The following is a 17,079-nucleotide window of genomic DNA, read 5'->3' on the forward strand; positions in this document are numbered from 1 at the left end:
TTTCTTTGTTCGTTTCTCCGTTTCTTTGTTCGTTTCTCAGTTTATTTCTTCGTTTCTCCATTTATTTCTCCGATTCTCCGTTTATTTCTTCGTTTCTCCATTTATTTCTCCGTTTCTCCGTTTCTTTCTTCGTTTCTCCGTTTCTTTGTTCGTTTCTCCGTTTCTTTCTCCGTTTCTCGGTTTATTTCTTCGTTTCTCCATTTATTTCTCCGATTCTCCGTTTCTTTCTTCGTTTCTTCGTTTCTTTCTTCGTTACTCCGTTTCTTTCTTCGTTTCTCCGTTTCTTTCTTCGTTTCTCCGTTTCTTTCTTCGTTTCTTCGTTTCTGTCTTCGTTTCTCCATTTCTTTCTTCGTTTCTCCGTTTATTTCTTCGTTTCTCCATTTATTTCTTCGTTTCTCCATTTCTTTCTTCGTTTCTCCATTTCTTTCTTGGTTTCTCCGTTTCTTTCTTCGTTTCTCCGTTTATTTCTTCGTTTCTCCATTCATTTCTCCGTTTCTTTCCTCGTTTCTCCGTTTCTTTGTTCGTTTCTCCGTTTCTTTGTTCGTTTCTCCGTTTCTTTCTTCGTTTCTCGGTTTATTTCTTCGTTTTTCCATTTATTTCTCCGTTTCTCCGTTTATTTCTTCGTTTCTTCGTTTCTTTGTTCGTTTCTCCGTTTCTTTGTTCGTTTATCCGTTTCTTTCTTTGTTTCTCCGTTTCTTTCTTCATTTCGCGGTTTATTTCTTCGTTTCTCCGTTTCTTTCTTCGTTTCTTCGTTTCTTTCTTCATTTCTACGTTTCTTTCTTCGATACTCCGTTTCTTCCTTCGTTTCATCGTTTTTCCGTTTCTCCGTTTCTGCGTTTCGATTAAATGATTATAATATTTATAATTTCTATTATAAATCGTTTGAGCTATATTTAAATTAGACACTAATACTCTAAATACATATTTAATATATTTTTTAATCTCTTTAGCCTCCAGAAGCATTTTATTTATACTATTTACTATTTCTAATAATTTACACAGAATCGGAAATAAATCTAATTGTTTATTTATAATAATTTTTTTTTTTTCACTTATCTTACAAATTGTGACGTACTCTATAAATGTTCGATTCATTTCTTTAATTTATTCATTAAATTGAATTAATCTATTCTTTGTAATAACTTTAATAAAATTAATCCCTATAATTATTATAGAACTCATATTAAAATTTAACAATGAAGTTTATTTTATTTGCCTAATTAATGTAATTATTGCCCCTGTTATTTGCTTAAACAAAAAAATCAATCATAATAATTATAGGATATTCATCTGTTATACAAACATCTATTATAGTTATTTTATTAATAATTAACAAAAATACATTTTTAACATATTTCATTTTATATTCAATAATTTTTTAATTTTAATTTTTATATTTAAAATAATAAAGATCAACTCTTCTTCCTTATTTAATATATTAACCTATAATAAAAGAAAAATTATTTTATACTCAATAATTATTATGTACACAAATTTCCCACCTATAGCACTGTTTGTACTGAAATAAATCGTCCTAGAAACATTAATAAATTCAAGAATAAAATTTAACGTGGAAGGTTTAATTTTACATTTATTCGAAAGATGAAACATACAAAAGTTTTTACAAAAGTATTTATTTAGTTTATCGCACGGTAGGGAATATCATACAAATGGAAATACTTATCTCTAATGTCGGTAAATTGTACTTGTCGCGCCATCTATTTGTGGAAATTAGAACAATTCCTCGACAAACTTGAGCGTTTCTCCGCCAGGTGTTTTCACCCCTTAAGTGTAGTTTAACTCTTTCTCCAATAGATGGCAACCCATGTAATTACCACGTTACAGGGATTTGTAATTGCGGGTTCAGAATATATTTGCATACATACAAACTATAATTCCGATATGTAGAGAAATATTCATTTATTTTATCCCACGGCTTCTTCAATCGTATTTGTTCGATCTAACCAAACATTTCAAGAAATTGATGGCTTTTTATACCGAAACATTGTCAAAAATTGTTTAATCTACGGTCCAACGACGGTTGTTAATAATTATGATAAATAAATGTCAAGATATTGCGAAGTCTGCGAAGGCGAACGGTTTCAGTAAATGTTTGTTCATTTCAGCGATTGTTATTAACATTTACGCATGTTCCCTATATTGATCGAACAATGTGCATCTTATTTATGTATTGCAATTAATTAAGAAGCTTATCGAAATTGATTTTGATCGAGACTCCACGTTAAAACGTGTTTCGTAAAGTTTTAAAGCACGGAAAGTAACAATTGTTCATTAGATACATTAATTTAACATTTGTTTAATTCTTATAATTTACACAATACGCGTAGAAGTGGTATTTTTTACACAAAAGTGCCAAAATTCAATTAATCGCTTTTTTAGATTGAAAAATCACCGCGATAAATACTTGTGAATCGATAATCGATACGTGTAGCCTTGAGAATGTCACTTGGATCTGAAGGAAAAATTCCTTCGCGAACAAGGAATATTTCAACGAAATAATATTTTAAGCCATTATTTGTACTAGGACATTGTTAATAATTGTATACTGTATGATCCTACGACGGTTGTTAATAATTATGATAAACGAACATCAAGATATTGCGAAATCTTCGAGGGCTAATGGTTTCGGTAAATCTTTGTTCATTTCAGCGATTGTTATTAACATTTACGCATGTTCCCTATATTGATCGAACAATGTGCATCTTATTTATGCATTAAAATGATTGATTCGCCTCTAGCAATTGATTTTGATCGAACTTCAAAGTAAAGAGATGTTTCTTAAAGTTTTAAAACATGGAAAGTAATAATTGTCTATGAGATATATCAATTTAACATTTGATTAATACATGAAGAATCGAAATTTTTTGTATTTTCCTGATACCAAAGGTTGAAATTCAGGCATAAATTTTAGAAAATGTTTGATTTTGGGACTCTTGGTGTCAGTATACGATATGCGAGGAAGTGGCACGATTTCGCGGATTCTTCGAATTGACGTCAAATTCCAAGAATTTCCGCGAATCGGAAATTTGTAGGACTTTCGAACGAATTTCTGAATCATGGATCCCGATTTTCTTTGTATCAGGAGAACATGATAGTCGAGGACATATAGTTTTAAGTTGTTTTACCAGTTTGATAGGATCGGGTTAAAGAAATGGAAACAAATAATGGACAAAAATAAAGTTTCTGTTGTCAGTGAAATTGATTTTATTTCAATACATCAATTCATCGGAAATACAATCGCTTTTCTTCGATCCATTAACATATTCGCACTTTCATACTCATTACAAAAATGTTGTTCTTTATAGTACTCTACTTGTAGAAAGTACTGTACCGTAAAGTACTCTACTGTACCGTAAAAATTACTATTCTAAATTCGCAGCCGATTAGCTCGGTACTACCCACGACGAATAATTATTGTTCGTCGCGTGTAATACCGATTACCAGGTCTCACCACGTGGAGGTTGCTGCGAGCGGAGACCCGGAGAGAGATAGATGGAATCAAAGTTCCATCGATCTCCCTCGACACGCGATACAAACGAAGATACTAAACCAAAGAGGTGGAAGGAATCAATGTTCCTTTGATCTCCTCGTTTAGTTCTGCCAAGCAATTACATTATGGAAAAATTAGGCAAAATTGGGAAAGACGCGACACGAACCGTGCAGTTGGTCCTACTAGGTCTATCCCGTTTCCCCTCCGTGGTTACTATTTTAAGTAACTGTCCATCACACAATGTGTTTACATGTAGGTGTTGTTGGGGCTACGGCAATGAATGTATCAAGTTCAAGATCCCATGCAATATTTACAATCACAGTTGAATCTAGTCAACTTGGAGAAGATGGCGAACAACATGTTAAAATGGGCAAACTTCATTTAGTTGATTTAGCTGTATGCAACTGCTGCAATTAATATTTTACCAGACTTTTAAAATATATATATGAAATTGTTGTTTTATTTTAGGGTTCAGAAAGACAAAGTAAAACTAAAGCTTCTGGAGTCCGTTTAAGAGAAGCAACAAAAATTAATTTATCACTTTCAACATTAGGTAATGTAATATCTGCATTAGTTGATGGTCAAAGTTCACATTTGCCTTACAGAAATTCCAAATTGACAAGATTGCTTCAAGATTCTTTGGGTGGTAATTCAAAAACTTTAATGGTAATATCTTCAATTTCTTTAAAATATAGGTAAATCAATAAATAATTCTAATTAACTATTAATTACTTGAATTTAGTGTGCAAATATAAGTCCAGCAGATATAAACTATGACGAAACTATAAGTACACTTCGTTATGCAAACCGTGCTAAAAACATAAAAAATAGGGCGAGAATTAATGAAGATCCAAAAGATGCTTTACTTCGTCAATTTCAAGTGGAAATCGAACAGTTACGCAAACAGTTGGAAGAAAATGGTGCTGAAATATCCGAATCTGAAGACGATTCTGAAGATTCTGATGACACAGGAGAAACAAAGCACGAAAAAAAGGCAAGACGTAGAAGAAGTCAAATATTAACAATGGAAGAACTTAGAAGATCGAGATACAGATTCCACTGAAAAGATTGACAAAGCTGAAAGAGAGGATAAAAGTCCTGATGATAAAGATGTCATAGAATTGAAAAGAACTCAGTAAGTTTTCAAGGATTAATTTAAATGTTATAATGTATCACAAAATATTAATTTTTATAGGAGTGAAAAGGAAGCACTGCGTGAGAAAATGCAAAATTTACAAAATAAGATTTTAGTTGGAGGTGAAAATTTATTGGAAAAGGCTGAGGCACAAGAACAATTATTAGCTGCTGCAGCAATCGAACTTGATCTACGTAAAAGTAGAGAGGAACAACTGAAAAAAGCGATTGAAGCAAAAGAAGCTGAACGTATTGATATAGAAGAGAAATATTCTTCCTTACAAGAAGAAACAGCAGGAAAAACGGAAAAGTTAGCCCGAATATATAAAATGTTAATGTCTTTTAAGGCAGAATTATCTGATTTACAGCAAGAACATCAAAGAGAAATGGAAGGACTTTTGGAAGGAGTCAGAGGTATTGGAAGAGAATTACAGCTCCAAGAGCTAATATTATAGTAAACAGTTATATCCCTGTTCAATATCAAGTATGCATAATGTTTAGATGTATCAGTAAATAAAAAGTATGGATAATACAAAATTTAACAAATTTAATTTTCTTGCAGACAATGATTGAAAGATACGTTCATTGGAATGAAGATATTGGAGAATGGCAATTAAAGTGTGTAGCATATACTGGTAATAATATGCGCAATGCACAAGCAATACCACCAGTAGGAAGCAACAAAGATGTATGTTACATTTATTAAATTTCTCATAATTAGTATATTTTATAATCATAAATCGTAATATTTATTACGTGCTTTATTTACAGCAAACTTAACCCGATATGTCAAATATATATCTTTCTTATAATACTGGAATTGACAATACTTTTGTGCAACCAAAGAAAATAAGAGGTCGATCTGGAGTTCCAAGGCCAACAACGGCACATAGACGTACTCCGCACTAAAAATATATATAAGCTATAAAATAATAGATATATTTATTTTTCACTAAGTACCTTTTTTTAGCATTTTTTTCGAAATATTATTTTAATTTATTTTTGTTTATATAATTTCTATGAGAAACTCTGCATTTCATATAATTACACATTTATTCCTATTTCATAGTAACATACGACACAGTAGAATAATATCTTATCTAAAAAGTCTATTTACAATAACTGGCATCAGAATCATATTATATAAATTACAATGTGATAAAAATTATAACTAAACTCGATAGAGTTTTAATTTATTTAAAATCAGATCTTTTCTTATATCTTATAAAAGTTGAAGTACCAATTGAAGTGAATTGTCGTATTAGTAAGATTTTACGTTTTGTGTATTTATATTTCTCTGTGATGTCTGTTAAATATTAGATATCGATACTTAAATCAATAATGAATATAAATTCATAGAAATTACATTTTCATATTTAACAGCATGCAATATAAATTATTATTAAATAGAAGATTGGTATAAAGACTTTAGAGAGGAAAATATGTGCTGTACCTGTGTGATAAGAAATAAAATGTTTTGCTCTATATAGAAATATTAGATATATGTAATTAAAAAGAACGGAAATCCAATCTTTACCAAATAATAGTTAATGAACTTGTGTCATTTTACATTGCCATTTGTGTATACTTTGATATCGATTAGATTTTTTAGCACAATGATAATACTGTAGTATTTCTATAGAATTTTTTAGTCAAAGTGGTTTTAGAACATCATTTTCCTTTTAGTATAGATGCTTCGTATAATTGTTAATTGAAGTTATCTAAACTATAAACGAACTATTAAGGAAGGAATGTTATTATAATAAAATAATGTTCCAAATATATTTCAGTTACTCATTATTATCAAAAGTTTTCTACAGTTTTATCTGACTGCGTTTTAAATTGTATTAAAGCACGTGCATTCTTTAATTACTGTGATAATAAACTGCTTGTATTATTTTCAATTCGTTTTGCCGAATTAAAGGAATCAAGGAGATGATATTTGTAATCATTATTGTGTGCATGTTATGCTTTTTTATATATAATTTAGGAAATAAAGATGAATGATTATAACGTATATATTTGTCCTATTTTAATACATTTACGATACATATTTTGTTACAAATATGTATTACAATATCAGAACAAAAAGTATTTAAAGAACTAGTTTTTATACTTTATTACGATATTCTTTGATCCATTGCTTAATAAAATAGCGATGATATTTTCGTGTTAAAACAACACTATATGGATCATTAGTATCACTGCTTCTTAAATCAAGGTGATGGGCACCTTCTGGAATTATTATTGCTACTGCTGATGAAGATAAGTTTCGTACTACTCCACCACTAGACCATGGGTCCAACAAACCATTACTAAACACAGTAATTACATAAATAGGTAAAAATTACGTTACTATTAGTAATATACTAAGCTCATATTGTAAATTTTCAAATATTAAAAGTATTTATTAATGAAATTGATTATTTATACTAAATAAATATCTAAATGTGTAACTCTAATTTTTTACTTCGTATAGAACAATAATATCACTTTTTAATAAATACCTGAAAACAATATTTGTTGCAGTTGATAAATCTGTACATCCATATTGTTTACATATTAAATTTGGCTGTGGTTTTACTGAATATTTTTGTATACAGTTTTTGGAGTATTCATCAAAATTCCAAGGATTAGGTTCAAACATATCATTTACTCCATCTGAGCAAAATGGCATTACCATTTCTGTACAAGCCTGATAAGGCCATCCACGAGCATCTAACTCTGGCTGAGCATCATTAAAATCTAAACATTTTACTTCACCAGTATAATTAGTAAATACATTAATAGCATTATGTATTGCAGTCACCAACTCTTTTCCTGTTAATGATTCATTTGTTAAATGTTTACACACAGCCTGTAATGAAAATAAAATCTGATCAAGTGATAAAATGTAAGTAAAATAAATATATTTAACAATTTTGGAAAAATATTGTAATAAATGTTGATACAATCTTTGATACATAATGGAATTAATACCTACATTAACAGGATAAGCAGGCAGCGGTGCTAAGAAATTAGCTTTATTTGGATAGTTCACCATAGCAAGGTTGAAATAAATGTCTTGTAAATAAGATTTTAGTTGTTTAATGTCAGAAGCATTCTTTAATGGTTGACATAATTTCCAATTATCAGACAGCCACATTTTTCCTGCATCTATTAAAATAAATAACTATATTGTAAGAAAAATAATATGATAACAATTTCTAATGCTTAAATATGTGCAATGAAGAAAAGAAAAGTAGTTTGTTACCATTTGATAATATATTAGTAATTGCATTCCATGATTTGCGAATGAGTTTTGGACAACTTGGATCAGCTTTCTTAAAATCTAATTGAATTATTCGTGCAGCAGCTTCACATTCTACAATTCCAGTGAAGTGAAGTATTGGAGCTGAAGATGCAATTGCTCTGAAATTTTCTTTTAATTTATACAGAATATTCCATTATTAATGAGAAATGCTTTAACAATGGATTCAGGGAGTTACTCTGAGCAAAATTAAACTTATTTAATTGATTGTCATGGTAATATTGACAACTTTGAATATCTTATGGATGATTTTACTAACTAGTTTGTAAATATTACTTCCATATATAAATATTTTATGAGCAATTGTAAAGATACGTGGATATGAAGAGATCATATATAAAATTAGCTTAACTCAAAAACATAGTCAACTAGGTCATATATTTATATGAACTTTTGTTGCTGTTTTTCAATCTTGAATCCATTGTTAAAGTAAATTCCAACAATAATTAAACATCTTATGTAGCAAAGATATCATATTATGTATTATTTTCAAGCTTCTAAATAATTATAGTTACATGTAATTCTATTTATTTACCCTTGTACAATGTGCGGATATTTCATACGTATCCATGAACTAAGCATACCGCCATATGAACCACCAAAGACAATAACAGGGCTATGCGCATTCTTTGGATTAGATCTCAAATATTGAATTAGATCAATAAAATCTGCAAGAGCTTGTTCAGATGTTAAGTATCCTAATTTTTGGAAATCAGTGTAAGACTTATTGCCATATGGCAAAGATTCTCCATAATAACGATGCTCAGAAAAAATTAATAATGCTCCAAAATCTGGAGCTATCTCCCACATAAATCCCTGTAAAATATGATTAATATGAAATGTAGGATAAATGGGAGTTTAAAGATTATAAAAAAAAAACAAATGAGAAGAAGCCAAATGTATATTATAAATAAAATTTATAAATTATATTGTATTTCCATATTCATTCTTACCGTATTTTGTGCAAAGGTTTCAATGTTACCTTCATTTCCAGTATAAAAAAAAATAGGTGCATTATTTTCTTGTTGCCAAGTATTATTTACAAGATATCTTAATTTAAATGTATCTGATACAGAAAAACTAAAGTGATCAACCTGTAATAAAAGTATAAGTGTGTGCATATTATTGGAAATAAAATGCAAAAATATCTATTAAAATTAAACTTCAACTAGTTATGATCAAGTGAATATTTAAAGCTTGTTTGTAAAATGACACAAAAGTTCTTTTAAAAAACTTAAAAATATGAAAACATACGAAATATATTTATATACTTAATTTAGTTTTTTAACTTCAATAAACTTCAGTGAATAATAAAATTATAAATTAACAATGTAAATGTTTAAAAAACATACTGGCATATCAATCGTTTTAATCTGATATTTGTATTTCGCGTTGTGCAGCTCATTTTGATTGTGCAATTGTTTTTGAAAATTTCCATAAAATTTATTGAAAGGAATGTATTGTGAGGTAGGTTGCCATAATGCAACAAATATTAGGAACAAAATATTTTGTAGCCACATTGCAATCCGTTGTTAATGACATTCAAAGGTTTTAACCATTGACAATGAATCAACTTTGATGATCAATATCGGACTTCACAGCGCTCCTGTGTGCATATAAAATGTATCAAAAGTTTAATAAAATTTTATAAACGATTATTGACTATATACAGTTAACATTCAACAAAAAATAATCATATAAACAAAGATTAGAATTGTAAAATTTATGAACGTGTACATAATTCGAAAATTAAAGCATCTAATACAACATTCGAGTATAAAATATGTAATACCATCTGTATATAAAACAGTAATCTATTATATGTAAATCTTTATAAGCGATATGCTGTCTTGAGGTTTTTAAATTATTTAAAGAAGTATTAAAACTTATAATTTAGAGTGCGTTATAAAATAACATCCTTATACAATATGTGTGTGTGTATATAATAAAAAAAAAATATATATATATATATATATATATATATATATATATATATATATATATGTATGTATATATAAAACTAAATGTATATAAAATACATAGTAAATATTGAGCAAACCGGTCAGAACGTGTATAATGAGTAGCAGTGAATCGTGCAATTTTTCCCATTATTGCACATTGGCAGCTTTGACGAGTTGAAAAAGAATGAGAGATTGAGGATGTCTCTTTCGTTCTTCAAAGCTCTGAATTTTGATTAGAGGGTAGTCAACTTGATTGACCGACAGCTGATTACGTTTGGAGATAGAACATTACCCACGATTTGTATAATGTAGAAGAGTATTATACCGGAGAAAAATGTTGAAAAAATTTTTCTTTCCATTCATTCTCATATATAAAATAGGACAAATTTTGGCAATATGATACTGTTTTCAACATTACAGCTATTTTGGCAACCTTAAAAATTTTCCAAGATCCATTTATTCACGGACGCATCTTCTGTGCAATACGTGCATCTTACTATATATTCAAAGAGAGGAATGATGAAACATTTGGAACTGTCGTACCTCATTCTTTGACTCATGATGTAAGTTTAGAAAAAGGGAATGGAAACAAAGAAGCGAAAGAAAGAAAGTTGCTCAAATTGCTTCAAATTTATTGAGATTCATTAAAGTAACATTCATATTCTTGCGTTTTTTGTGTGTTATTTATTCTTATAGCTTAAGAGACTGCTATGCACGAGCAGCCGATTAGCTCTGCCAAATCAGTTTTTATGGGATTTTCGAATGATTTTCTGTAAATTTGCTAAAATTTTTCGACAATTTCGAAACTTCGGTATCAGGAGCACATGGTATGCGAAGAAGTGGCACGATTTTGCGGATTCTTAGAAATGACGTCAATTTTCAAGAATTTCCGCGAATTGAGATTTTGTTCTTTGGTAACAGGATTACATGATACTCGAGAAGGTATTCTTATTCCGGGGATTTTTGGACAAGACGTCAAATTCCATGAACTTCCGCGAATTGAAATTTTGCGTGATTTCCGAACGAATGTCTTAAGTTTTGCTAGTATTTTCGCGGACTTTGGGGTTTTATATCACGAGAACATGATAATCGAGGACGTATGGTTTTATGTAGTTTTAGCAGTGTGATAGGATCGAGTCAAGGAAATCGAAAAAAACAATGTGCAAAAATAAAGTTTCTGTTGTCTGTCAAATTGATTTTATTTCAATACATCAATTCATCGGAGATACAATCGCATTCCTTCGATCCATTAACATATTCGCACATTCATACTCATTACAAAAATATTGCTCTTTAAAGTACTCTACTTGTTCCTATCTCGTAAAAATTATTATTCTAAATACGCAGCCAATTAGCTCGCTACTACCCACGACGAATAATTATTGTTCGTCGCGAGTAATACCGATTACCAGGTCTCACCACGTGGAGGTTGCTGCGAGCGGAGACCCGGAGAGAGATAGATGGAATCAAAGTTCCATCGATCTCCCTCGACACGCGATACAAACGAAGATACTAAACCAAAGAGATGGAAGGAATCAATGTTCCTTCGATCTCCTCGTTTAGTACTGCCGAGCAATTACATTATGGAAAAATTAGGCAAAATTGGGAAAGACGCGACACGAACCGTGCAGTTGGTCCTACTAGGTCTATCCCGTTTCCCCTCCGTGGTTCCGATTCCAGAGAAAACGAACGACGCCTACCACTCCCCTAGAGGAGTGCCCCGTTTCTCCATCTTTACGACGAGAGGGTCTTATTTTGGAGGCTTTCGCAGGGACCGGCAAAAATGCCTACTCCTGTGCTCGCAACATGCCCCCTCTGGAAGCGGACACACCGGAAGAGACGGCGATAGACCGTTCGGACTACTTACACGGCCGGCCACTTGCTTGTACAAGAAGCAGTGGTGACCGGACCGAGGAACGAGGAAGCGAGCAAAATTAAGCTAAAGATTGGATAATTGCTTGGCAGATCACAGCCTTAAAACTAACTTATTCTAACTGCAGAGATAGAAGGAATCAATGTTCCTTCGATCTCCTCGTTTAATTCTGCCGAGCAATTACATTATGGAAAAATTAGGCAAAATTGGGAAAGACGCGACACGAACCGTGCAGTTGGTCCTACTAGGTCGGTCCTGTTTCCCCTCAGTGGGCCCGATTAAAGAGGAAATGCACGACGCCGTCCACTCATATAGAGTGCCCCGTTTCTCCCAACTCCGCGTCAGGAACCACGCAAAGCGTGGACCTGACTTACGGAGGATGACGAAGAGAGGGTCTTGTGGCACAAGGGCTTCCGCAGGGACCGGTGCGAACACCTGCCCCTGTGTTCGCAGCATATTCTCTCTCAAAGCGGACGCACCAGAAGAGACGGCGATCGAGCGTTCGGTCCACCTACACGGCCGGTCACTTGCTTATGCAACAAGCAGAGGTGGCCGGACTGAGATACGAGCAAGCGAGCAAAAAGAAGCTAAAGATTGGATAATTGCTCGGCAGATGACAGATATTCGTACATGGTGACCTTAAAACTAACTTAGTCTATACTTGGAATTAACAGTCCCGCGGAGGATGCAATACATCAGTCCTCTTCGTTCTTCGTTCTTCGTTTTCCGATACATCTAAGAGAATGTATCTAAGAGAAACCTAAGAGAAACCTAAGAGAAACCTAAAGTCAAGGCATAATAGAAAATAGAAATGAATTTGGTTAGTGGAAAAGAATAAACATGTAAAAACAAGTAGAAATTAAAATCAGAGAACAAATGAAATGAATTAGACAAAGAAACAATTAAAAAAAAAAAAGAAAGGATTGAGAGAGTGGTCGCCAGTACTGACCACCGCCTACCGGCAGCCAGTACCGGTTACCAAAGTGGGGGGCCCCCGTTCCATAAACCTAAAACGAAGAGATCCGTCCACCTCGGAGGCTCCAGGAACAATGAAATTTCAAACAACCGGGGGCTCCTTATATACCCTCCCCAAGGTGACTTACCGTTTCTTCCATTGTCTTTGTTCGATCTAATCGAAATCTTCGAAGGTGAACGGTTTCGGTGAATGTTTGTTCATTTCCGCGATTGTTACTAACATTTATGCATGTTCCCAATATTGATCGAACAATGTGCATCTTATTTATGTATTGCAATTAATTAAGAAACATATAGAAATTGATTTTGATCGATGCTCGATGTTAAAACGTGTTTCGTAAAGTTTTTAACCATGGAAAGTAACAATTGTTCATTAAATACATTAATTTAACATTTGTTTAATTCTTATAATTTACACAATACGCGTAGAAGTTGTGTTTTTTACATAAAAGTGCCGGAATTCAATTAATCGCTTTTTTAGATAGAAAAATCGCGATGAAAACTTGTGAATCGATAATCGATACCTGTAGTCTTGAAAATGTCAGTTGGATCTCAGCGAAAAATTTCTTCGCGAACAAAGAATATTTCAACGAAATGATATTTTAAGCCATAATTTATACTAGGACATTGTTAATAATTGTTTAATCTACGGTCCTACGACGGTTGTTAATAAATATGATAAATAAACATCGAGATATTGCGAAATCTTCGAAGGCGAACGGTTTCGGTGAATGTTTGTTCATTTCCACGATTGTTACTAACATTTATGCATGTTCCCAATATTGATCGAACAATGTGCATCTTATTTATGTATTGCAATTAATTAAGAAACTTATAGAAATTGATTTTGATCGAGGCACGATGTTAAAACGTGTTTCTTAATGTTTCAAAGCATGGAAAGTGACAATTGTTTATTAGATACATTAATATAACATTTGTTTCATTCTTATAATTTACACAATACGCGTAGAAGTGGTATTTTTTACATAAAAGTGCCCAAAATTTAATTAATCGCTGCTCTGGATAGAAAAATCACCACGATGAATACTTGTGAATCGATAATCGATATGTGTAGCCTTGAGAATATCAGTTGGATCTCAGCGAAAAATTCCTCCGCGAACACAGAATATTTCAACGAAATGATATTTTAAGGCATTATTTATACTAGGACATTGTTAATAATTGTTTAATCTACGGTCCTACGACGGTTGTTAATAAATATGATAAATAAACATCGAGATATTGCGAAATCTTCGAAGGCGAACGGTTTCGGTGAATGTTTGTTCATTTCCGCGATTGTTACTAACATTTATGCATGTTCTCAATATTAATTGAACAATGTGCATCTTATTTATGCATTAAAAATGATTAAGTAACTTATAGAAATTGATTTTGATCGAGATTTATAGTAGAACGTGTTTCGGAAAGTTTTAAAGCATGGAGAGTAACAATTGTTTATTAGATACATTAATTTAACATTTGTTTAATTTTTATAATTTACACAATACGCGTAGAAGTTGCATTTTTTACTCCAAAGCGGCGAAATTCAATTAATCGCTTTTCTAAATAGATAAATCTTCGCGATGATCGATACGTGTAGCCTTGAGAATGTCGGTTGCACCTCAATGAAAAATTCCTTCGTGAACAAAGAATATTTCAACGAAATGATATTTTAAACCATTATTTATACTAGAAAATTGTTAATAATGGTTTACTCTACAACGATTGTTAATAAACATGATAAATAAACAACAAGATATTGCGAAATCTACGAAGGCGAACGGTTTCGGTGAATGTTTGTTCATTTCCACGATTGTTACTAACATTTATGCATGTTCCCAATATTGATCGAACAATGTGCATCTTATTTATGTATTGCAATTAATTAAGAAACTTATAGAAATTGATTTTGATCGAGGCACGATGTTAAAACGTGTTTCTTAATGTTTCAAAGCATGGAAAGTGACAATTGTTTATTAGATACATTAATATAACATTTGTTTCATTCTTATAATTTACACAATACGCGTAGAAGTGGTATTTTTTACATAAAAGTGCCCAAAATTTAATTAATCGCTGCTCTGGATAGAAAAATCACCACGATGAATACTTGTGAATCGATAATCGATATGTGTAGCCTTGAGAATATCAGTTGGATCTCAGCGAAAAATTCCTCCGCGAACACAGAATATTTCAACGAAATGATATTTTAAGGCATTATTTATACTAGGACATTGTTAATAATTGTCTAAAGTATGGTTCTACGACGCTTGTTAATAAATATGATAAATAAACATCGAGATTTTGCAAAATCTGCGAAGACGAACGGTTTCGGAGAATGTTTGTTCATTCTGCGACTGTTACTAACATTTATACATGTTCCGAACATTTATCTTACAATATGCATCTTATTTATGCATTAAATATGATTGGTTCACCTACAGCAATTAATTTTGACCGAGATTCGAGGTATAAACGTGTTTCTTAATGTTTCAAAGCATGGGAAGTGGCAATTGTTTATTAGATACATTAATTTAACATTTGTTTCGTTCTTATAATTTTCGGAATACGCGTGGAAGCTGTATTCTTTAAGTAAAAGCGTCGAAATTCAATTAATCGCTTTTCTAGATAGAAAAATCATCGTGATGGACGTTTGTGAATCGATAAACATTTCCAGCCTTGACAATATCGGTTCGATCTCAATAACAACTATTCCATCGCGAAATAAGAATATTTCAACGAAATGATATTTTAAGCCATGATTTATACTAGGACATTGTTAATAATTGTCTAAAGTATGGTCCTACGACGGTTGTTAATAATTATGACAAACAAACCCCGAGATATTGCGATATCTGGGAAGGCGAACGGTTTCGGTGAATATTTGTCCATTTCCGCGGTTGTCACTAACATTTATGCATGTTCCCAATATTGATCGAATAATGTGCATCTTACTTAGGCATCATAAATAATTAGTTAGTTTTCAGAAATTAATTGCGATCGGAAATGAAAGTAAAATATTTGTATTCATATATTTCTCGATTTGCAACCAATATTTATCTTCATAAGGAAATTAATGATTTACAATGCAAAAGAAAATGCATTTTGTAAAATTAATAATCCCAACTTTTACAGTGCAAACCATTAATTAGTTTACAAATATTAATTTTCATAAAAAATCGAGAAATATATGTATACCAAACTATTAGTTAAATTTTCCGATAAAATTTAATTTTCATACTGTAATATAAAAGTTGGGAACTTGCAAAAATGTTTATAACAATCGCCTAGAGACATAAACATTCGCTATAGCAATACGCCTTCGCAGATTTCGCAATATCTGATGTTTGTTTACATTATTATTAACAACCGTCGTAGGATCATACATTAGACAATTTTTAACAATGTCCTAGTATAAATAATGCTTTAAAATATCATTTCGTTGAAATATTCTGTGTTCGCGGAGGAATTTTTCGCTGAGATCCAACTGACATTCTCAAGGCTACACGTATCGATTTTCGATTCACAAGTATTCATCGCGCTGATTTTTCTATCCAGAACAGCGATTAATTAAATTTTGGCACTTTTATGTAAAAAATACCACTTCTACGCATATTGTATAAATTATAAGAATGAAACAAATGTTAAATTAATGTATCTAATAAACAATTGTCACTTTCCATGCTTTGAAACATTAAGCAACACGTTTTAACATCGAGCCTCGATCAAAATCAATTTCTATAAGTTTCTTAATTAATTGCAATACATAAATAAGATGCACATTGTTCGATCAATATTGGGAACATGCATAAATGTTAGTAACAATCGCTGAAATGAACAAACATTCACTGAAACCGTTCGCCTTCGCAGACTTCGCAATATCTTGACATTTATTTATCATAATTATTAACAACCGTCGTTGGACCGTAGATTAAACAATTTTTGACAATGTTTCGGTATAAAAAGCCATCAATTTCTTGAAATATTTGGTTAGATCGAACAAATGCGATCGAAGAAGCCGTGGGATAAAATAAATGAATATTTCTCTACATATCGGAATTATATAATATTATAGTTTGTATGCATGAAAATATATTCTGAACCCGCAATTACAAATCCCTGTAACGTGGTAATTGCATGGGTTGCCATCTATTGGAGAAAGGGTTAAACTACACTTAAGGGGTGAAAACACCTGGCGGAGAAACGCTCAAGTTTGTCGAGGTATTGTTCTGACTTTCATCAATAGATGGCTCCACAAGCATTATCTACCGACATTACAGATGAGTATCTCCTTTCGAATGCCATTGCCTACCGT

The 17,079-nt window shown here is 31.7% G+C and overlaps 2 protein-coding genes across 2 annotated transcripts; one reads left to right on the plus strand and one right to left on the minus strand.

Moving 5' to 3' along the window:
* Positions 1 to 3,751: 3,751 nt before the first annotated feature.
* Positions 3,752 to 5,100, plus strand: LOC143151644 (kinesin-like protein KIF3A). Its single transcript, XM_076320992.1, is given in 5 exon segments — positions 3,752 to 3,907; positions 3,980 to 4,177; positions 4,254 to 4,544; positions 4,546 to 4,646; positions 4,707 to 5,100. Coding segments are annotated over 5 exon segments (1,140 nt in total).
* A 1,655-nt stretch (positions 5,101 to 6,755) lies between these two features.
* Positions 6,756 to 9,531, minus strand: LOC143151645 (lysosomal Pro-X carboxypeptidase). The gene is made up of 7 exons (XM_076320993.1): positions 9,308 to 9,531; positions 8,909 to 9,049; positions 8,491 to 8,771; positions 7,899 to 8,056; positions 7,629 to 7,801; positions 7,153 to 7,502; positions 6,756 to 6,960 (listed from the first exon to the last, which is right to left on the minus strand). The coding sequence occupies exons 1-7, from the start codon at positions 9,473 to 9,475 to the stop codon at positions 6,756 to 6,758; spliced, it is 1,476 nt and encodes a 491-aa protein (XP_076177108.1). The 5' UTR covers positions 9,476 to 9,531.
* Positions 9,532 to 17,079: the final 7,548 nt, after the last annotated feature.

Source organism: Ptiloglossa arizonensis, chromosome 9 (assembly GCF_051014685.1).
Source record: "Ptiloglossa arizonensis isolate GNS036 chromosome 9, iyPtiAriz1_principal, whole genome shotgun sequence".
Lineage (NCBI taxonomy): Eukaryota > Metazoa > Arthropoda > Insecta > Hymenoptera > Colletidae > Ptiloglossa > Ptiloglossa arizonensis.